Source organism: Brienomyrus brachyistius, chromosome 13 (genome assembly GCF_023856365.1).
Source record: "Brienomyrus brachyistius isolate T26 chromosome 13, BBRACH_0.4, whole genome shotgun sequence".
Classification (NCBI taxonomy): Eukaryota; Metazoa; Chordata; class Actinopteri; order Osteoglossiformes; family Mormyridae; genus Brienomyrus; species Brienomyrus brachyistius.
This window is the reverse complement of record NC_064545.1, coordinates 6,289,006-6,312,452: the sequence shown is the minus strand read 5'-3', so window position 1 is coordinate 6,312,452 and position 23,447 is coordinate 6,289,006. Positions and strand designations below refer to the sequence as shown.

The 23,447-nt window shown below is 43.7% G+C and overlaps 1 protein-coding gene and 1 long non-coding RNA gene across 5 annotated transcripts in view; both read left to right on the top strand.

Moving 5' to 3' along the window:
• Positions 1 to 1,614, top strand: part of tspan18b (tetraspanin 18b) — a 43,852-nt gene extending 42,238 nt beyond the window's left edge. For both annotated transcript variants that reach the window (XM_048972038.1, XM_048972037.1), the window contains exons 9-10: positions 456 to 539; positions 887 to 1,614. In XM_048972038.1, the coding sequence (XP_048827995.1) occupies positions 456 to 539; positions 887 to 934 (132 nt within the window). In that variant the 3' untranslated portion in view covers positions 935 to 1,614. The remainder of the gene's footprint in view (positions 1 to 455; positions 540 to 886) is intronic.
• Positions 1,615 to 3,196: 1,582 nt separating this feature from the next.
• The window catches only part of LOC125705793 (uncharacterized), a 93,562-nt gene continuing 73,311 nt past the window's right edge, over positions 3,197 to 23,447 (top strand). For all 3 annotated transcript variants that reach the window (XR_007381688.1, XR_007381689.1, XR_007381687.1), the window contains exon 1: positions 3,197 to 3,333. This is a non-coding gene — a long non-coding RNA (uncharacterized LOC125705793). The remainder of the gene's footprint in view (positions 3,334 to 23,447) is intronic.

Sequence of the window (23,447 nt, the reverse complement as noted above, 5' to 3'; positions counted from 1 at the left end):
TAGAGGACATGTGACTATTATGATAGTTCTCCCATTTACTGATTGATGAAATTATAGTGCAATGTCAGTCTCCTGGGAACCCTGGGATGTTTGCGGCTTGTGTTTACTGTCTGGAGGTGCTGGTCTGGACTAGAATGCAGTGTGCTTTAACAAGCGCAATTAAAAGGCGTAGTCAGAACTGAAGGCGTAGTCGGAATTAAACAGCGTAATCGGAATAAAACCCAGAACAGTGCGAGGCTGAGGGCTGTTCTTCTCATTCACACACCGGGGATTTCATGAAACGGCCGCGTTGCTGTCAAGGCCGGCCTCCCATCGATCCGAGCCGTCCTTTGTTTGAGCAGTTCTCTGCACGCTCATTGTCTCCTTGCCTGACACGGTGGGCACCTCGCTGCTCTCCCCGTCGATCCCAACGTCTCACTCTAAAAGGACGCCATTGCATCTTTGTTTTCCCACAGGGCTGTTACTCGGCAGTGGTGGACTACTTCGAGACGTACATCTACTTGGCGGGAGCGTTAGCCATTGTTGTGCTGACTATCGAAGTACGTTCCTCCGTTTCCACTGTTGCCGTAGAGATACAAGCTATTTACTGGCCATCAGTGCCAAAATCGGAGGCCTTTTTGTGAACACATTGACAGTCGATTAAATGTGATTATACGAAAAACATAAATGCATTATTTTTAAAGTCGCCCACATCAAAAAAACAGCTAGCCTCATTCTCATTATGAATTGTAGTCTAGAGACACCTTGTGGACATCTATGGTATTGAACTGTAGAAATCTATGTTTCAAGCTTAGGTACTGCGAAACATTGGCTAATTGGTTAATAAATACATGTAAATATCCCTTGTGCTGTATTTAATTAACCCAGTTTTCTCTGTTTTGCACAGCTTTTTGCCATGGTTTTTGCCATGTGTTTGTTCAGAGGAATCCAATAGATTCAGCATGCTGCATGCGCGGACTTTATAAAAGGGAAACCGCGGAACGGAAAGAAAACGAACACTTGTACGTTACAAAGAAGATGTCCTTCTTTGGTTCTTTGCATACAATTGGGAGAATCGGCTACAATCAGACAACTCGTACTCTCGGCTGGATCTTCGGGGTACCAGGCATGTTTTTTAAAAAAGAGAAAAAGAAATAAAGAAAGGGGGAAAAAACGAAAAAAAGATAAAAGCAACAGTGACAAAAATGAGCGGGAGGCTGACTGATGCTGCTGCAAATCCCAAGCGAAGGACGACGAGGGCGCAGCATTGACATTTGGATGAAGAATATTTATCGTGAGGGAAGTCAGTCTAGCTATATAGAAGTATGTGTTTTAAGTATACTGTGGCTGTAGCCCAAGCCCCTCCCCCCTGCACACTCCATGCACACTCTGCCAGAGCCACACTTGTTTAATGTTGTTTATCGTCCCATTATGAATTACTGTGTGTGGCCTGCACCCCCCCCCCCCCCCATCTCTCTGCACACCGAGGCTTGCAAATCATTTTGTTGTGCATTTTTTATTGTATGGCGATGTTAATTGCAATAGTACTTCTGTGTGATTTTAGCTTAAATGTATCTGTATGCATTTGTATTTGAAACTATGACTGATAAAAAAATATTAAAAATGATTCTGTAACCTGCCCGTCAAGTGACTGTTCGTGCCACGATGTTACAAGGAATGTATATAAGAGCAGGAGCCCCTGATCATTGATCTACCCATTTTCAATCCACTCACCCAGGTGAGGGTTATGATTGAAACCAGGATGACGTCTTAATGATATGTGTAAACCCTAGTGTTCTCATCAATGAAGGTACGTAAATGCATTAGAGAAATTATTGCATATTTCATTAACATCTATTAATTGTTTTGATTAATTTTGTGGTTATATGACTTGCATACATTAGTCAGGGTTGATAACATGAAAATGTTTATAATTTTGCTGTATTTATTATCCAGTATGTTCAATGTGAACAAACAGTAAACAAGCCCATTATCAATAGAAATTAGGTACAAAAAATAATTTAAATGCATGATGCATCCAAGAGGCCCTTATTTTATACCCACTGACGATGTCGAGCTTTTTAAATTCCTGTCAAGTACGGCACCTGCGCTGGCAGGTGGTGGAGAGACGAATGCGTAAAATCTCGCTACAGTAAGTGACTGAATATTATTTGTCAACCAAAGGCAACCTGCTGACAACAAAAGGAGGACAGAAGGTCTCCAAGACGCGAGGCGAGATCAATGTCAGTGGAGCGCTTGTTAACAGAAGAACTCACTGACGGGATGAGCGACTCTCGCTCACAGCCTGATGCTCGTTTACATAATGTTCGTGTCAACATCTGCGGATGACCTGATAATTCAGTCACTGTGACGGCAGGTGTCTTTTAAACAGCTGTGTATTTCACGGAGATTTGGAGCCTGACGCCTGTGTCAGCATGCATCCACTCAGCAAACTGACGTTTACAAAACATGCAGGACACATCTTAGTATCGCACACTCCTTCAGAAGGTACTCGATAAAGGAAATTGTCAACCTGTGAAAAAAGAAACGCGATGGTTTAATGTCTTTCTTACTGTGTTCCTGTTATCAGTCTGTTGAGTCCAGGCAACACTTTAGATCCCTAATTCATAAATCACAGGTGCCATGAAAATGCTGGTGCTTCTCGTCTGGTCTTTTGCTGATACGGCTGCTGGGATCGAAGCGCAGAAGTGGTTGTAAAACAAGACAGCGGTTGTGTTGATGCTAAATAAAAAAGCACATTAAACTGGACGCAGTATATCATTGTTAATTGCTTTGTGTACTCCAGCTACATTCGGTGGACACATCACTGAACTTTATATATACTGTAAGAGTTCACTGTATTCCCCATTGTGAGAACATTACCTTCATATTCAGTGACACTTTTTTCATATTAATAACCTTTCATAAAAAACATTCAAGGAAGCTACTGCTAGTCATTGTCAGCTCTACCGTCTGCCTACGGTAGAGCCCGCTAATTGTAATTTTTAAATATATATATAGTGCTCTAAATTAGTCTTAATGAACTGCATACTTAAATCGTGACATCGGGATCATGACTAGTTTGCAAAATATCCTTAAATGATCTCGCTCTGTTTTACATCATTGAAAAATTACTGTGTAACTCTCAGGTGTGACGTAGAGTTGGTGCTTTACGTATTGCGTACATTCAGGTGCGATGGATGGGGAGCGAGGGAACCTCACCCCCCACTATTTATTTTGGAGTCATTCAGTCCTGCTTTCGTAGTCAGATTATTAAGTTGTGTCCGCCACTGCCGTCCACCATCAAGCTCCATCCTACGTCGGTGGTTACACCTGAAACCAGTGCACGACACGGTAAATTCTTCCGATTATGTCTCCCATGATAATGACTAAAATAAGCACGCGGTTTTGAGGGTCGAAGGAATCTGATTCGATCAGTTAATTAGCGGCAACATGGAAACGGCTGCTATTCCTTCTGCAAACTGGGTCCAACAGGTAATTATTAATGAGTGAGACGGCTACGCCTTGATGAATCTGTCCCTGTTAACTTCCTAAATAAGCAGTTATCACTCTTTTTATATTTTATATTACTCCTGGTTGGCAGTGTGATGGTTTATTTCACGTGTCAGACCGGCGTGTGCTGTTTATTTACTGTGTTCAGTTAACGACAGCGTTGTACTTGACGAAGGCAAAACGTTTATTTTTATGGCAAATGTCATACAGCATCTCAAATCCAAAATATAACTGAATACACTTTAAAAATACAAAAGGCTTTTTTATATTTAATATAAAAGTGTGGAAGGTCACATTTTTTTAACCCAAGAGGGAAACGTTTTACATAAAGACAAAAGGGACTCCGAAACATTAGCACAAGGTCTTCCAAGGCATACATTTGCATATTTATTTGCATATAAGACATTAATTGGAGCGTTGAACTATTATAATCTGGTAAACGGAGAGAAAGCGGAAGACTCTAGATGACTGATACTAACTCTGGCCACGGGGGGGCAGCAGTGCCATGCAATTTACGGGTGGTTCACAAACTGAGGGAGATGATAATAAAGAATGAGCTAATAAAGAATAAGGCTATCCATTGCTTTTAAACCAGCTTGGAATGCTATCATACAGTTTCAGAGCTGTGTGTAATGGAGTATTGGGCTATTCTTCAGTAAGACATGACTGCAGTGTTTTTGTGAAATGATGTAAAAATCTATGTAGTAGGTTCAGTGATGATGTTTCAATATGGTGATTGTGAAATCTGTGAAGGGAACTTTATTTCATCCTGCTGTAAAATAACTCTGTTTTAATTTTGATTTCTTTACCAGTATGTATGGCAGCGTTATCGTCTTGGAATATTTACAGCACAGGATGTACGTAATCCCGTAAAAGCAGAATAACCATTAAACCTCATGACTGAAAGTGATAGACAGCTGCCCACACAAACTCACATCGTGGTTTCTAAGGTACACTTTGGGTTTCTCTGTATGTAAACCCAGCCAGCTGTACGAAAAAGGATTTACAATGACTCATCAGTCAATTTGATTTATTTTTTCCTTTATGCAGGGGTGTAAGTTTCATGTTCTGTATGTTTGTGGTACACATCTGTGTACACAGGATTTAAATGTGAGCCGTTTCTGAGAAGCATCTCTGTTGTAAATTCCTGCATTGTCTTATTAGTGTCAGCTTTTGTATAGACTGGACCATAGACGTACCACTCAGCGTTGACACCCTAATTTTTTGATGTGTATCAGCTACCCTAAATGTGCCTCTATCCCTGTCGATGACCTTTGAACTTACTACCGGGGGTCTTGGTGATGCAGTTTCTCTGTGTTTAATAGAGAAATACCCTGAGAGGTAAAGTGGGCTATCCCACAAAAACAAAGTTTTGAGAAAATGAGCTCCAAAGTTGAATTTTCTTCAAAAAAAGCAGTGTGCCTATACCCTACACTTAGATTATATATATATATATATATATATATATATATATATATATATATATATATATATATATATATATATATATATATATATATATATATATATATATATATATATATATATCCATCCATCCATTTTCCAAACCGCTTATCCTACTGGGTCGCGGGAGGTCCGGAGCCTATCCCGGAAGCAATGGGCACGAGGCTGGGAACAACCCAGGCCCAGGGGGCCAGCCCATCGCAGGGCACACTCACGCACCATGCACTCTCACATGCATTCCTACGGGAGAACATGCAAACTCCACACACATGTGACCCAGGCGGAGATTCGAACCCGGGTCCCAGAGGTGTGACGCAACAGTGCTAACCACTGCACCACCATGCCGCCCCATATATATATAATCAATCAATCATCATAGGTAGCACAGAGGTATGACTTAAATAACGACTTATCCAATTCAAAATATTCAATAAAAAGGGGGTAGGGGTCAAAAATGTGGGATAGCCCACTTTACCTCTCAAGGGCACATATGTGCTGTCGTGATTTTTCAGGCTGTTCTCTGTGATTTAATTTTTAAGTTTTTCTGACCACTTGACAGTATGTCTTTCTGCATTTAAAGGAAGAGCCAGAGTAGATTTCCTTCGGCATATACAGATTTTATTTGTGTGTTTGTTTGTTTATTAGGAGATGGGCCTAGTTACACAAGTGTTTTTTTTATATTTCTGTGGCATTTGCATAATTATATGGGTGTACACTTACTGCAGTTTTAAGAGTTTAATTACTCATAATAAATAATCCAAGCGTATTTGTGTTACTGATACAATGAGAGATCAAATTCATAAATTTTGCTTGTATGATTTTATCTGCGACTTAAGAAAAATGTATTACCTTGTTCATCTCCATTTTATCATAGACACAACACAGATAGTTTTTTTTCCTGAAAGTCTGATCACTGACTGCCACAATTTCAGGTTTTTATTGGAAGCGCAGGTGTCTGATGGATCCATGGCTTTTTTTTCTCCGTATCTATATGCATCTCCTATTTTCTAACAGGATTTTGGCCTCCTCAGCCTGTACCGTGGCCGCCGTTTCTGTTAGGAACGGTGAAAACACGAGATTGAAGTGTGCCAAAGCCCTGAATGGGTGTTCACTTATGTTGAGATGTAGGGAATTTCCTGAGCTCATCCAGCTGTGGCCCATTTGGCACTAGGCCTTATGAAAACCGGCTGAGGGTGCAGGGATGAAAAGCCGGATTTTACTCTGAGCAGGTACAGCCAGGCCTTAAAGAGTTTACTAGCGGAATTTGGGTGATACCAACACAATGAAAGCTAAACTCACTGATATTAAGTGGGCCTTTGTGTCTCTTGATGCTGCTGAGTGTGTGTGGGTGTAGCTACAGTAGGTATATGTGTGAGTGAAGGTTGCTATTACACACTTTTTTTTGTTGTGTACTGTTTTTATTTTCGATTCTGTACTTATGAGACTGGATTTATAGACATTAGAGAGCTCTAAATTCACAACTGGATATTCAATGCAGAAAGCATTACTGTAATTGTGGCTGTGAGTTGGTTAAGGCTCATGCTGGATACAGACAGTCATGATCAGCGGTTTGGGACTCCAGTGAAATGTGATCTATTTAAGGAGATTGTTGTTTGGCTTGATAAGAACTAACGATTCCTCTGCAAAATCCTAGTACATGTAGGCATTGCATCAGCATTAAGTTTGCCTTACTGCCTGCAAGGTGCTTCAGATTGTAGCTGAGTAGTGATGGACAAAATGACGCTTCTTGAACCATTTGCTGTATTTTTTAACCCCACTAGATGGTGCTCTTGGTTAGCTTTGGCGAATGCTTAGTGCCCTTTTTTGAACAGAGAGCACCATCTAGTGGGGTTAAAAAATACAGCAAATGGTTTACGGTTCATAAGAGGCGTCTTTGTCCATCGCTAAAGTTGAGCCATTTTCTGACTGTAATGGGAATTCCTACTGGTAGAAAAATATATATTTGTTATGATACAAGTGTGGGCAGACTGTCTACTGTGGTATTTTTATTTGGAGCATGAAAAAGACTCTAAGTGATGAAGGGAGGAAATTAGGATGACCATGTCAGAAGCCTCCTCCCTGACTCCTGCAGGCCAGTGTAGTCAAGTGCAAACATCAAACTCTACATATGATTGATAATATGAACAATGTGAATGTAGTGGTCATACAGTAAATAGTACCCCACTACAGCCTGGCCCTACACAACCTTGAGAATGATCAGACCCTATCACCAGGTGGTGCTGCAGCAAAGCATTCCAGTTTCTTTTCCAAAAGGCGGCAGGTGGGGAACAGCCTTGTGAATGAAGTGACTGTAAGCAAAGCCAAATTCTGCCTGTACACATAAGAATCCTTTACTAGCAACTAGATTCCTGTTTGGGTGGGAATATATGCAACCTTTTTAGAGCTTACGCCACAACATCCTACTTTATTTTTCTTAGTCATCTGCGCTGTAGAGTGCAGTAAGGATACGAGTTACTGAAGCGGGCAGGACTACAGGATTGTTATGCTGAAGGGAACGCAGACAATCTGGGTGCCACAGTGTGTCTCCTTCTCCCATTTGCAGCTCTGCCAAGGGGATGCCACAACCACATCTACCTCATCTAGACAGGAAGCGTGTTCATCACCAAGCCTTTGCAGACGCATATGGGAGACATTCCTCTGCACAGCGGGAGTGTTGGAGGGGGGGGGTGTAGTGCAGCTGAGGTGGTGTCTTTTAATCCCCATGAAACCTACCTCACCTGCAGTACGAAGTGTGCACGAGTTCATCTTCTTTTATCCTTACCTTCTTTTATTCCCTCCCCAAGCATATGCACAGACATCAGCACGTTGGCAGAAGACGTCCACATATCGTTATGCCTTTGGCTAATGCTGCAATTGTGTTCCCTCCAAAATTGTGGTCCATAAGTTACCTCACATGTGTCTCGCTAATGCTAATTCTATTCTTTTGGTAATGGTTATGTTTGTTTGCTTAGCAGAGTCATTTACCCAATACTTTATGGTTTTATGCTGCTTTGTTTATAAAGCTTGATTTTGTTGAGGGGAATCGAATCACATGTGTGGCTCTGGGACTCTGAAGGCACTTTTCCAGCTTGAGATTTAAACCTGGACTGTTTGGACATTTGTTTTTTACTGCTTTTGCCACCGGCAGCTGCAGATGGGTTCCTGGAGACACGATGGCCACCAGTCACGTCCTCTGCAATCGGTGCTACTAGAGAGCTTCTATTTAGGCCATAGTTGAGCCACACCATGGAGGGGGGGGTGGGGGGTCGCGTGTAAAAATTTGGGAGTGCATAAAAGATGTGAGCGGGAAGGTAGGCTATTACTCCAATGTAGGTGCATCGCTACGGCAAGTTAGAAGGTTCGACAAGAAAGACAGCTGTGGCAGTGTGACAGCCAGTTGACCTCTAACCCATAATCCCACAAGGCTGTTGTGCATATAAGTGGATCAGTCATCCAGGTTATCCTCCCTAAACACGCCATCAAAAAGAGCAAGGGTTTGGGTTAAATTATTATTCTTCAGCTCAATGGGTTGGATAAGTAGAGCAGGTAGAGTCCTGGCACTCGCATAAATACGTTGGCAAAGTGGCAGATAGTGCTTCTGTAGAGATTTCAGCTGGTGGTTATATGGGCAGTGCCTCAAAAGTACCCTTTGACCCACCTCTGGACTCTCCAAGTCTCTTCTGGAGAATATGGAAAGTCGGCGTCTCCCCCCACCCATTAGTTTAGTCTCCATTGGATACCTGAACCAAGTCACAATAAACAAATGTGAAGACTTTTAAAAAAATCTACAGCTACTCAAGGTGGTTTTCATTCCCCTTTATCGGCCCAGACCCATCTAACAATTAAAACAACCGAACAGAACAGACAGTTCATATCGTGTTTCCTGCCCCCCGGTGAAATGACGCTTGGTTTTGCCCAGGACAGCAAGCCTCCAGCCCTGATCCAAGAACTCCTTGTCTCCCTTTTCAGTGGCCTGTCACTTTCACAGGCCAGAAATGGAGACTGCAAGGCCTCTAGCGCCGTGAGGACTGGGCCAGGCATCATCTTACTGGATGTGCTACGCGGTGAGAGTCTGCATCCTTAACAGCTCGAGCGTGCGAGGAAGCTAGCAACTTGAACACAAAACAGAATGAGTCAGTGGGTGAAGAGGCACGATTGTATATCAGCTTAAGTACGTGCAAGACACAATGAAAGAATTTACACACTAATGGGCTTGCAGGATGAATCTGTCTATTCCCCCAAAAAGAATGTTTGTTTATATTTTGAAAATGAAAAGTTAAGGCAGTGAGGTGGAGATGTTTACCTTTAGACCAGTGCACACGTTTCTCTTGTAGATTGAGTTAGGACAGTTAATTTAATGGAAACGGACTGGGTCCTCCTGACAATGATTCTCATTCACCTTTGATACACAGCCTTGGTTCAGACCTATCTGCGTTCACGATGGCAATGGATTAGTTTACCAGCATCTTGTGAAAGCTACTTTACATAGGTATTTTATAAGCTTAAGTGGGTCTTATTCGACAGACTATTGAATAATTGTTAAATATGCTTTACCCAGAACGTTTCCTCCAGTTATAAGTGTACATGGTGGTTTTGGTAAAGAATCACCGTGAAGGACCCACGACGCAACCCTGTCAGCCCACCTGTAGCACGGCAGTTAGCGCACTCATAACCCGACGGTTGCTGGTTCAAATCCCAGCGGGGGCTGCTTTTGTGCCCTCGAACGAGGCACTTAAAACTGAAGTGCTCGCAGTAAAATGTTCAGCTGTGTATACGAACTGAACCGTCAGTCAGTTTAGATAAAAGCGTCGGTTAAGCTGCGAGATAATAAAATGGAGCAGCAGCCGGAGGGCCTCAGCCCTGGAAGGCCGGCGTTTATGCACCAGCTGGGATCCGGCTATCATCTCTGTGGAAAACGTGCTGAGAGTCCAGCAGGCACGCGGTGGAAGCGTTTTCCAGCAAGCCAACAGCAAGAGAGCATGTCTGATATGTAGATATGATTATTAGGGTCAGAGCAATATTGTTCACTGGTATGTTTAATAATCCAGGGGGTGAATTTGAAGAATAGCAATGCGCAGGATGACTGCCGATGTGTGTTTTTTTTTTTTTTCCTTCTTTTGGGCAGATTTAGGGATTGTAGGTGTCTATGAAGTGCTCCGCTTACACGCGTGGTGGGAGTTTGGGTCAGCAGGCAAAAGGCCGCTCCGTAGGATTGATGAGGTGCCGCGACGCACGCGGTATGTCCGTCCACACGTGTCTGCAGCTGCATCGCCGCCTGGCTCCCAGCCAGATGGGTCACAGGCAGGTATTTCCTCATGGAGACCTGGTCTCCGCTCAGCAAGCAGGGGTCCCCACTGACATCTCAATCCCTCTGCTTTTTTTTCCTGTGTTTGCATATGGCACTGGTAGACAGATGTCGTTAAACGTGTGATTCTGGTTTCTGACAACAGAGGGCGCTCTTCGCACAGTCCTCACTGCGCAACTTGAAAGGGCAGCTCTCCCTCCAGCATCCCTGCACGTTTACCTCGGTGATGTCACTCTGCCGCCGTGTGCCGGCCTGGTCTCACTCTGCTGTCGCAGAAATGGTTTATATGGCTGTATGAACTCTGTCACCCCCTCCACTGGGCTCACAGAACTATGCTGCTCAGGATCCATTTGGGAATGGATGGACACAGCCGTCCAAAACGTCCCTGACGTCAGGAGTGAATGGATAAAGAGTCTAGAATCCAGAAGAAAGGTATTGCCTCCTTGCTTTGGGCCCATCGCTCAGACCGTGGAGCTCTATAAGCCATGCCCTGTTTAATCTGCTGGCCCAGGTCCTAGGCCATGCGCACTCACTGTGTGCCACGTAGCTACTGTACAAGGTCTGGGCCCACAGTCTATGCTCCCGTGTCGCCCTTGATACCGTTATAGGTAAAGTGGCCCCCTTCGTCACACCAACTATGTCATCCAGATAAGGAAATTGCCACCGGGGGAGGGGGAAAGCCGTCGGAGTGACACCAGAAGGCAGAATGAAGAGATGCTTCTGGTAGCATCTCACCAGTGCCATAAACTCCTATGTAATCCCTAAAGGTCTCCTTAAAGGGCCTTCTTCATGTATACTTCTGCCGATAAACATTAGCTGTTCTCTCATTTTCTTGTTTTTTTAAATATATTTCTCCGAAGGAAAACTAGATCATCTCATAAACAGGAAACGGCTATCAGTATTCGCATCCTTCGTGATTAGACACCTTTTAGCTCAGATACGGCTATTGCGACTGGCGTTTCTTGAAATGGTGCTGGGATTGTTTTTTCCGTTTGGCAAAAGCACCGTGGAAGGAAATGTGCTCTGTTATCTATGCAGTGGTACGAGCCCATGAGATGTTTACAGATTTGGCACTAATCACCGCAGAGGCCGTGTGGTGTGGACTGTATCGCTCCCTCCCCTACTGAGCGCATCAGCCTCGTCACATGAAGAGGTCGGACATGAACCAGGTCTGCTTCAGTCATGCCACCACCAGAACGCAGCACCAAACCATGCCTCTCCTCTGCCGTGTCCTGGACCCTTCCCTCCTCGTAAACATTCCAGCGGGTGCTGTGAGGGAGGGGGTGTCCCCCCCCCGACTTCTTGGTTTGAGGGAAACCTCTCATCACTCACTGATTTATAGACCAGTCCGTCTCTCTTAGGGGACCAAAGAGCTTCTTTTTTTTCTTCTCTTAAATCTGCTTCACCCCTAAAAAAATAAAAAATTAAAAATTAAAAGCCATTTCAGCTTCCTTCCGGTGTCAGTAGGTCTTTTGGACGGTGAGAGGAGAAAATAAGCATCTCTCAGTCCTCCGGCAGCTCCACATGAGCCAGCAAAACAACAACAGACGGATGGGTCTGTAAATCACGTGAATGGTGGCTTGGGGGGATGGGTGGGCTGGGGGAGAGTATGAGTGGTGGAGGAATCTCACAGGTAAGAAAATGGAAGGGTTAGCTAATTGAAATTGGGATTATGCTCACCCCAGGAGTCAAGGATCAGCATCTTATGATCCCTCAGCAAAGTAATTGCACATGTTGGCTTAATTAATGGCTGGATTAGCCGGATTGTCAAATTTACTGTAAACAAAAGTCTCCCTTGACAGCCATGCTCCCTGTAGACAAAGGGCTCCTTGAGGGCGCCGGCATCATGCTTGGTGAGAGAGTGAGCCGTTTGGGCTGTCTGGGTCCTGGGTCCTAATTGATAACAGCGCTCTGCTCGAGTTGAACCGAGGGTCTCGGGGAGTTGGTGGCTCCAGCCCGGCTCATTGACACATCGCGCGGCGCACATGGGCTGCCGTGTCACATGATGATGGTGCTGCAGAAACCGGCGGGAAATGTGTCCCCAGGGAGACGTACTGTTTCTTGAACAAAGTGCCACACTTGTCTTGAGGGCTTTATTTCCCAGCTTTATTCATAATATATATCCTGGATTGTGTCAGCGCCTTCTGGATAATGCTAGTGACAGCAGAATTGTTGGGTGGAGGAGAAACCTCAGCACAGAATAATGTAAGAGAAACCCATTAATCACTGTAGCGAATTATAATGAAGAGAACATTGTAAAGTAGCTTTAGGTATAATTAATCCGAGTGTCCTGTTAAGCCAATCGGGCTCTAAAAATACATGAGCAGTGGCAGGAGGTCCCACAGTCCCTGTCTCTCGTGTATCTCATCCTCCTATTGGCCAGGTGTTCAGCTCGAGGTGGGCGGAGCTCCTTGGCTTGTAATGAATGATGATTTGGGGCCGGTACCGCCACTTTAAGGATGTCCAATAGGGGTCCTTTGATGAAACCTAAAGTAAACACCATTGGTGACATTTTGAGACGGATGGATGTCCGATGAGTCCTGGGTTTGTGGCGAAGAACGGCAGCTATCCAGGGACAATGAATGTATCCTTGACGGATACTTTTGTAAAAGCGACTCGAGCGTACGAGCGCGATGGCTGGCGTGTTTGATCTGGCCGTGCACAGGCCACGGGCTCTCGATGGTGCTCAGGTCAGGTTTAAGGGGCCTACCTTCCGTTGTAGCAAAAGAGAACGTCTAATTGGGTTCACAAAGCCGCCTTCCCTCTCCGCTTCACTGCCTCGCCGGACCCGCGCCAGCGCTCAAGGTCGGGCAGGATGGATCCAGGTCACTGCGCCACGGCGCCTCCTACAAGGAGAGAGACCTCAGCATGCTGCTTGATTGATCCTTATAGCTGCTTTCCCTTTGAATGCTACCCCAGCAGGTCAGACAGACTTCCAGGTCGATATACGACCGGGTCGAGAGGCTCCATTGGTGTCCCTAACGATGTCTGTCATTAATATGATTGAAGAAATGGCTAAGCGAGAAATGGTCACTGAATTGTAACTGTTGGAACAAAAGAAAGTTCCACAAACTTCAGGAACTCTAGCAAAGGAACCGTAGGAGTAAGGGAACATGTTTGTATGGCGACCCAATACTGATAATGGTGGAGGGCCATGGAAGGGAACTGCAATATTTCTACAAGAACTACGCAGCCTGTCACTGCTGCCCACTCTGCGGAGAAACTCTACTTTGTAGATCTAGGCAGTGGGCAATATTTTCTCTGGGACTATGGGTAAGCAGTACCAGAAGCGGGTGCCATGCTCAATCAAAACAGCCAATATTCCTATATTTATTTCTCCTATGCCTTATTTATTTGGATGCCGTTGCCGTATACAGTCAAGTTTTAGATTATAATGTCGTTTGTGGCATTTTTACTTCATACAAAGTATTTCCAATGCCATGTTGGCACTGAATTACCTGAGCAGCATATTGTCTATGACAATGTGAAATTCTTGACTCCTTTTTGTCCATGGTACTGATTTTAAAAGGTATTTTAATATGGCAAAAGAGAGAGAGCGATATAATATATTGTTGCCATAAAAGTCCTTTTAAAAGAACTGTGTTTTGTTCAGTTCATGGGGCTGATGTTCAGAGATTTGGCCTAGTCTGCTTCTCATAAGCTGTCAGTGTTATGGCAGAGAAGAGACTCTCACCACAGGAGGGAGCTGTGTAGAAAACGCATGAGATGAGGCCCTAGGTCATGGTACATGGCACTCGGATGCAGTCCCAAGCCCAGGCTGCTAACAGAACGGCAGAGCTGCCGTATTTTCACTTGCTGGAAAGCTCTGGAACTCTTATCTGCGTTGTACTTACTTAGCAGACACTTATCCAATGCAGCATGCGCTTGAGAAGCTAGGATCAGACAGTCACTGAAGCGACTGGGGGGTTTAATGGCCGTGCTCCAAGGATCTAACGGTGAAATCACTCTCGCAATTTTTGAGATTCGAACCAGCGACCTTTCAGTTGCAGGCAAACCCTCCTAACCTGCTGAGTTGTTCTGCAGCTGGGGAGATGGCCTCCTGTGGCTTAACAAGGAGAGCATTATGCTAATAATGTAAAAGTTGTGTGTTTTATTTCCAGAGAGTGAACATAAAAAATGTAACTCTTCCCTCGACTCTAAGTTGCTTTTGATGAATGTGTCAGACAAATGAATATAATGTACATTACTGCATTTTTGGAATTTGGTCATCAAATTACTTGGTCCACTGTTTTGTCTGACCACCACATATCCTGAATTCAACCACTGACTCCATGAGAATGATGAATAGGCATGATGGGGCTGCCTATCGGGGATGAGGAAGGCATGTCCTGAAGGTTGAAGACTGACGTACCAAAGTGCTTCTAAATTATTGAAATGGTCCCTTAAGTCACGCTGGTGGTTTTTAATAGGCCAGATAGCCTTTCAAAGGCTGTATAGAGGTGTGCTGGGGTGGTAGGGGTCAGGGGACGATGGTGTATGTGTGGTGCTAGACAGGGACGCCTTGCTTGTGTGCTCTTGAACTTTAACTCTTGACTCAAGTCCAGAGATGAACTGTTTCCTGTATCCTTAGGCACGGGGCTTCTTCTCTGTGTTTTAACCCCTTCTGACCTCATCCTGCTTTATCACTGCTTCCTTAAGTTCTATGACGTCGGTTAACTGCACCAGATTCCCAATCCTGTGTACCCTGAAGAACCTTCAGAAGCTGTCATTCATATTGTGAACCTCTGAACTGTAAACCGGACACCGTGTTTGTGTATGTGTGTGTATGTGATTCGTAAAAGTCCTTGTGTGTCCCATCAGTGCCAGGAGTCGGTCTATTCCTGACACCATGGTTGGGGCAATGACGATGCACAATGAAACTCGGTCGCATCACCATGACCAACAGCAAACAGCCCCCCCCTCTTCAGGTCGCTCCTCTGGGTCTGTGTGCATCAGGATCCTCTGCTGATCTGATTTTGCAAAAGGTTGCATGGGCTACGGGGTGTAGACGCTCTGGTAGTATAGCTAAGCCAACAGATAGCTCTGTTCTCTCACGGGTCCTGCAGCACTGCATTGATTGATCACCACAAGCCATTCAAGAGCAGCACAGTCAACATGACGTGTGCACACTGTCAAGTCAATGGGACGCTGCAGAGAAATATGAGCAGCCCATTGATAATTAACAATTAGTCACAACATTGATTTCCTCCACTGTTAACCTCTATCTTTTTTTTCATCTGCCATTTTTTCCTTCCCTGTCCTTTACTTGCATTCAACATCACTTAAGGCTCTGAGCACGGCCAGGTCCACAAGAGGTTAATTGTTCTGTGTTCCTGGCTTTTAACTTCTCCAGCATGAGAGGATAGATGAGGTACTTTCTCATCATATTCAGTGGAAACATGTTGAGGAGAATTGGACCAGAATACTAAATAAATCAGTTTTTTTCAGTTCTCTATTCACTGGGGTAGTAATTGAAAGCATATTTCAGTAGTGGGACCAGGAGACTGTGAGGAGATTTCCTGCAAACCTCTCCGGACACCCTGTTTGTGCTGCATCGTGGGGGGGGGGGCATGTGAAATTTCAGGGGGTTTCAGCCCAGAGCACCTTGCCAGCAGCTCGTTGTCTTTAAAAGACCCCCCTCCCGTTCCAAGAGACAGGGTCACCTGAAGGTGCGGCCATTAATCTACGGCACATATGTCAAACTCGGGGCCCGTCAGCCACATCCGGCCCCCAGCACAATTCTTTACGGCCCACGAAATGACTTTGATATTACATTAAAAAATGGCCTGGGAACAGAGGTGCAACAGTACACAAACTTTGTGGTTCGGTGGAAGCCTCGGTTTTGGGTTCGGTGCATTTTCGGTACCGCAGTTATAATTGTTTTTTAAATTGTTTATTACTAAAACTACAGCGCCAGCAATCTGTTAGGTTGTTTACTGTACAGGTTCCCAGTTCGGTATCTGTATTATTAAAGGCCGGTTAACGTCCACGGAACTGTGGCTGTGAGTTATTACAACCTCTGGCACAAACACAACTAGGAACCACCGTAAACCAAATGCAATGTGTTTGACGCTGACATATAAAAAATTAAACCAGGAGATGCTTATGTGCACATTTAAAAAAAAAAATTCTAAATAATATCAGTAATATCAATCTTAATGAACTAAATCCCATGTTCTCTCCTTCCTAGTATGGTCGCATATCTGTAGTGATTAACATAATTCTTAATGCAGTGCTGGCGTAGTCCTCATACGTCCTGTTTACACTTGGTTTTAAAATGAGTCTTGGGCGATCGGATCACAAGTGGAGAGTGCTAAATACGTGTAAACAACCACCGAGATGCGTTGTGATCTGATCACTCAAAGCATTTGCCAAACCAGTTAAGCCTTAGAGATGCTTAACCTCAAATCGTGTTGAAGTCCAGTTGAATAGCTTTTAACCAGTGACGTCTGGATGAAAACTATTCTATGCAGATATAATCATCCCTACTGCTGCCTTTGATTGACTGTCGGGTGCATGTTGATATGAAACATATTGGCATTGAGTTTTCATTTACAGAACACAGTAAAAGTACAGTGGCTGCCAAAGAGCATGTATATTTCATTTTTCGGGTTTTATGCAGGTCCCGGGGACCGGGCGCCATTCCAGAACACTAATGCCCATTACTGGCAGTGAGAATCTCTTTAGTGGTGAAACAGAACTCTTGTTTTCTGTGTTCTGGGTGAAGTAAGTTTTCACCACTCATCACTATCACCAAATGCATCAGTGCAACCTTTGTCTGAAAGCCTAGATGTTTTTCTTTGAGGTGGGTCCCGCCTGGCACCATGTCCGTGATCCTGAGACTCTGTGCAATACCAGCTCACCAGGGGGCCAAGCAGCTAGATCAAGAAGAGGGGCGTGTCCTCTGACAAAGCCACCTTATCTCGCTCTGTCATGTCAGCACTCAAGTCGGCTGTCATTTTCGCCCATTGGATTCTTTATTATAAACAGAGTACATATACCCATCATATACTGTATAACAACAGAAAACAAGCAAGTAATCTGTTATACTTTTTAATCTGCAAATGTTTGCTGTGTATAAATGTCTCATTATGCAATAAACCATCCATCCATTTTCCAAACCGCTTATCCTACTGGGTCGCGGGGGGTCTGGAGCCTATCCCGGAAGCAGTGGGCATGAGGCAGGGAACAACCCAGGATGGGGGGCCAGCCCATCGCAAGGCATATGCAATAAACCATTGCTGTATAATTAAAAATACCCATATTCTCTAAGCTGGAAGAGGAGCACTGCATTTCCCTACACTGCAGTACAGTGTACGATGGTGTGTGACAAATCGAACTTTAAACTGACATTGGGGTGGCTCAGAGTCTACCACTGTTGCCTTGTGCTTCCAGGGTTGTGGGTTTGAACACTCAACTTCACTCCACTCTGTGTGTGTAAAGTTTGCATGGTCTCCCTGTACTGTGCAAGTCCCCTGTGGCAACTCCTATTTCCTCTTGCAATCCAAAAACTTGCAGGTAGGCTAATTGGTGTCTCTAAAGTGCCCCTAGTGTGTGTGTGTGTGTGTGTGTGTGTGTGTGTGTGTGTGTGTGTGTGTGTGTGTGTGTGTGTGTGTGTGTGTGTGTGTGCGTGTGCGCGCGTGTGCGCGCGCGCGCGAGCGAGTGTGCGCGCGAGTGCATGTGCCCTGTGATGGACTGGCATCACGTCCAGGGTTCTCGCCAGCCTTGTGCCCTGTGATGGACTGGCATCGCGTCCAGGGTTCTCGCCAGCCTTCTGCTGCATCAGATAAGCTCCAAGCCCCTCAGCGACCCTAAACAGGATCATTTATTCTGGCTGAAAAATATGTATCAGTGAGAAAATCTGCAGTTTTGTTCTCAGCTGCAGTCGCCTTTGTGTATGATGACTGTAGGAAACGCGCTGAAAAGGCTACTGCTGAAATGCCAGACCTTTTCAGGACTTTGTAACAGAGGTCCCAGAGACGTCCTATAGCTTCTTAGAGATTCTGGATTGGACACCCGTGGATAAAAGGAAGCAAGGAACACATTTTAATACACTACAAAGTGGGTGTTTCTCAATATCAAGAACACAAAGATCGTATTTGTGGTCTTGGCAAGATCGCTCTTGCTAACTTGCCTCCCAAGAACAAAATTGGGCTACAGTGAATCATGGGATTGTTCTCATTTGGTGAGGATGCAACTGATGTATATCCTTGATATTGGTGTATCTGGTCTGCTGACACAGCTGTCTCATTGGCCAACTTCAGTCACATTGGTCCAAACAGCTAGATTGCAGGACTGTGCTCTCTCTTCCTCTTCTTCCATCATCAAGACATTTATATGTACTGTTTAAATTACATTTATTATTCATACATTCTATAGGCAACGTTTCATTCTTATTATTCCAACAATGCCTTTGAAGAGAACAGGGGGGAAAAAAATCCATTTTTCCAATAGTGTGTTGGGATTTTTTCACTCTCTATGGAAATGACTGGAAAAAACTGTAGAGGGCTTTGGGAATATTTTGTTTTCCAGTTAAATTAGGTTGTATTTGTTGCAACATTCATGTCATGTACGCTTGAAATATTTCTTTTCAATTTCATCATTAGTGTCATGGTGGGCGGCTTATTAGACTCTCAGCTGAACAAAAGTACAGTGATATCATCAGTTTTATGTGTGGAAGTCTTGCATACTGTATAGACCACAGTACTGAAGTGATTACTCTTCTCACTTACCTCTTAGTCTTGTTTAGTTTAGTTTGAATGTAATCCTTGTAACATCTTTAACTCTCAGTGTTTAAAATCTTAGTGTATTAAACCTCAGAAGAATTTTCCCTCTGTCATAATTTATTATTTATTTTTGTTGCCTTGAGGGTTGATTGATGGATGCATTTCCATAGCAACTGGGCCTTGGGTGAGGTCTCAGGCAGAGCCAGGAAGTCTTGCAGTTCTTACCACTGCACATCTGAACATCTGAGTCAAAAGTTACCATTTGAACAATATGGTTCATTTTATTTACTTGATTTTGCTTATTTTAGTTGTTGACCTAACTGGCTGCTTGATGGGGAAAATCCAACATCAGATTAGCACCGTACTGCTGAATAACGTCATAACTGACATCAACTTTCACTCCGCAGGTGACGTTTTTTTCTGTAGCGAGGCCCCAGCTGTAAGTGAATGTTGTAAATGTGGTTTTCTGCCTACTTTATTGCAATGTCACCCAGGGAATGACAACCGGGGGGGGGAGAGAGAACAGACCTGGTCAGCCTTGTTGACAGCTATACTTTTGATTCAAAGAAGACCAGGCCAGAAACGGAACGCTAGCAGAGGACCAGGTTAGATCAGAAGAAAGACAACATTTCATACAAATGATGATGTGGATTTGGAATGATCTTCATGGCAAATTTTTGGATTCATTCAAATCAGCGAGGGATCAAATTTTCTAATATTTCCCATAATTCTCATCATGTTTGCTTCCCAGATTAGTTGCTGTCCCTGCAGTATAAGGTAACGTAATGTAATCCATGCTTCAGCATGTGGGACATTACAGTCTGTTGTATTAAAGCTGGCCTGTGAAGACAGCCAAGGCTCATATTCGCAGGAAGCATCATCTGCCAGCATCACTTTCCCAGCAGCCCCTGCTTTGTTCCAGTCTCGGCAGACCGCATCAGTGCCACTGCTAAGGATGGCGCTATGCAGCTCCCAATACAGGCCTTGACTGCAGGTCAGGTCAGGTGTGCACAGAAGGGTGCTCTCACCATGTCGCTCGTCACCTTGATGTGATTTTAATTCATCTCTGGGCCACACTGTCACACACTGTGATGTTCTGCAGTAATGTAAATAAGCAATTAAAATGTCACAGACCTCAAGACAAAAAACAATCCACTCGCATGTAATTGGATTGGCTGTTTTGATGTCCCATGTGTAATCGGTCAGTCCCTGCCTGTTCTCTGCATTGTGTTTAAGGGTGTTATCAGGATATTAGACGCCGTTGTCGTTCCCGAATTTTTTATTGAACCTGTTGGGAACATTAGGGAAAGGGGTAAACTTCGTATGCTCTGGCCCTCTCGCTCTCTCTGCAAAAACGATGTACATACTTATGTATTGACATTTTCCTATCCCCTACTTATGATAAATAATAAATCAAATATAATATATAATATATGGGACATAATTATACAATCGATTTATTAACTGGGGGACCCTGCCACTAGATCCTCACCTCTTCCCGCGTGTGCAATACACCAAAGGGAAGAGGAAATGAGGTCAGGACCCTTATAAAGGGGAAAAGACAGAGGGAGGGGCGATGCAGGACAAGAGCATCATGGGAAGTTTAAGGGATATTGTACCCATCAGGTTAAACAGAAAAAGGGAAACAGAATCTTGTATAATTATAAATTAAAAGTAAAATAACAACCTGTTACACATGGAAGCGTTACCAATGAGGATCTGATGGGTTCCTTTCTGATAGTAGGCGGTAGCAGGACGTTTAAACGAAAAAAAACAGCATGAAGGATAGAAGAGCTTAAATTCTGCTGCTGAAACTTTAATAGATGGTGCTGGGTGTACATTCTTCCAGGACCCGAGTGTCACTGAGCTCTTTAGAAGAAACCTTGAAAAAAACTTTCTATGAATTCTATGTCTTTAAGAATCAATGAACACATTCACACAACATTATAATGCATTCATAATGCATGAAATACATGGCTATCAATATTTATAATAAGGCATAACACATTATAGCCATGTGTATTATGTATTATGAATGCTTTATGAAGTACTCCTCTATAACGCACTATTACCTTTATGATGCAGGATGAAGCACCTTTAATTCTTATACTGACCATTATACAACAGTTAGTTCTGACCAAGCAATCTGATTGGAAAAGAGATGTTCTGTGAGTGCTGTTATCAGAGTATAACCACAGAGTATAATCACATCAGATGTATCACTCCGCTTTACAGGTATGTCTAAGAACCATTGTTTAGTAAAATTTCAATGATGCATAATAATTGATGCCCTGCGATGGGCTGCCCCCCCTCCATCCTGGGTTGTTCCCTGCCTCGTGCCCATTGCTTCCAGGATAGGCTCCGGACCCCCCGCGACCCAGTAGGATAAGCGGTTTGGAAAATGGATGGATGGATAATAGTTGAAAGCGAATGAGTTGTATTGCATTGGAATGTGTTGCTTGCCAAAAGTTAACAGTTGGCTGGTGGGAACTATTTTTTTTGCAGAGGCCCGTAAATGTTTAAATAATTAAGCAAAGTATTATCTGTCGTGGCTTATGAATGTTACCTTATAAATGCTACTTCATGAACTATTATATAAAAGCAATAACAAACTCGAAGTCGTGCGGTTGTACTCCAATATATCACAGCTGTAATTGTCTTCGGCACTCGACCTGCAGCCTCGTGCCTACAACCAGATAACAGCAATAATATATTGGAGTACAACCGCACTCCTTATGTTATTGCTTAATTATAATGCATTATGAAGGTATCTATAGCGCATTATTGATGAGATGAATTATTATAATTGACACTAGAATGTCTTATGACTGTCAATGGAAGATGCTGTAATGCTTAATTCTTTTATTTACCATTCTAATGCATTATGAAGGTATTTATAATGCATTATAAATCACAGCTTTAAGTAAAGTGTTACTGAAAAGCTTGTTTTTTTATGGCTTAGACCAAAGGTGGCCAATCTTATCCAGAAAGGGCCGCTGTGTATGTGGGTTTTTGCTGCAGATTCCTAATTAGATTGTTAATTAGAGGACTGATTGGCTGAAGAGACCTCACACCTGGGATTGAACAGCTGACCTAAAGGTTACCCTAAAACCTGCACACAGTGCGGCCCTTTGCGGATAAGATTGACCACCCCTGGCTTAGACTGAAGACTAGATCATGAACTGGGCCCCTGCACTTACCGATGTCATTAAACAGAATAGCGTTTGGGAAGATTGCTTGAGCCATCACTCTGTTACCATGCCGATGTTGCACTTTTTTTAATGTTGGTGTGTGTTCAGTTCAGATCGCACCCATTGCTCCCATTTCACCTTTTTTTTTTCCTCCAAGTTTTTCCTCTGTGATTATGGAGGAAATGGTTGGCTTTAATCTGGCTGTGCAGACTGTTGCTCAGGGGGATTTATGGGTCTTTAATGTAATCCAAGTCTGAGGGAGAGACGTTTTTGGCTAATGGTTTGGCAAGCTGAAAGGTCACGGCACACGTCTCAGGCTGGTTGGTAACACGGATTGTTTTTGAATGTTGTTTTTTTTTTTATATATATGTCTTTGCTTCTTGAGTGCATGTTTTGAGCAAACTTCAATAAAACGTTTATTGAATTCAGGAGATGCTGGTTGCTTCCAATGGATAATATAAAGTGCCCAGTAGGGTTTTTAGGGTGAAAAAAAGTAGCTTAAATGAAACAAGTTGTGAAAATAAGCGAAGTCAACGTAACGTTGCATGTTTGGCACGTGTTGATGGAAAGACAAATAAGGTGTTTTCAGAGAATGGGCTCTGATTTGTACGTCACTGTTCCTTTCTGTTTAGTGATGATTAGTAGGAAGAGTCTGTCCCTAAAACTATGGGCCACTCGGTGCCAATACCAGCGTGACTAGAGAAGGTGGCCCTTAAGTAGAGCGTTTATAGTCCGGAACGGTGACTGTGTCAGTATATAAAGGGTTCTCTGCCCTATTTCATAACGGCTGATGCCAGTAATCTATTCAAGGCCTCAGGTCCCCTCAGCCCCGCTGGGAAGGTGCTGCCAATGAGCTTTATTTACTTTAACATGCCATCAATAGTTTTACCTTTATAATCACAAAAATGCTGAGATTTCCCTCCCTTCTTCCTTCCCTACTGAGAAGTAATTTATGTACCATTGGACATGCGTCAGGTTGACCTGACATTAGGCAGTATTTACTGTTGTCTTTAAATCTATTGATTCAACTTTAAAAAGGTGATTGAGTATGAGCTTGTTTATGGAGACCCTTGACTGACAGCTTGGCATATGAAAATTAAGTGGATGGAGGAATTAAATATATCCTTGCCATAGATTTCTTCATTAAGACTGCAAAGGGGGCACTTTGAAGTGTTCTAATGGCCCACTGTTGCCTTTGATTAGAAACTTCAGGGGAGCTTGGCTTGGGCTTTGTGACCCATTAGAATTAACAAGGGCTGTTGACGGGTC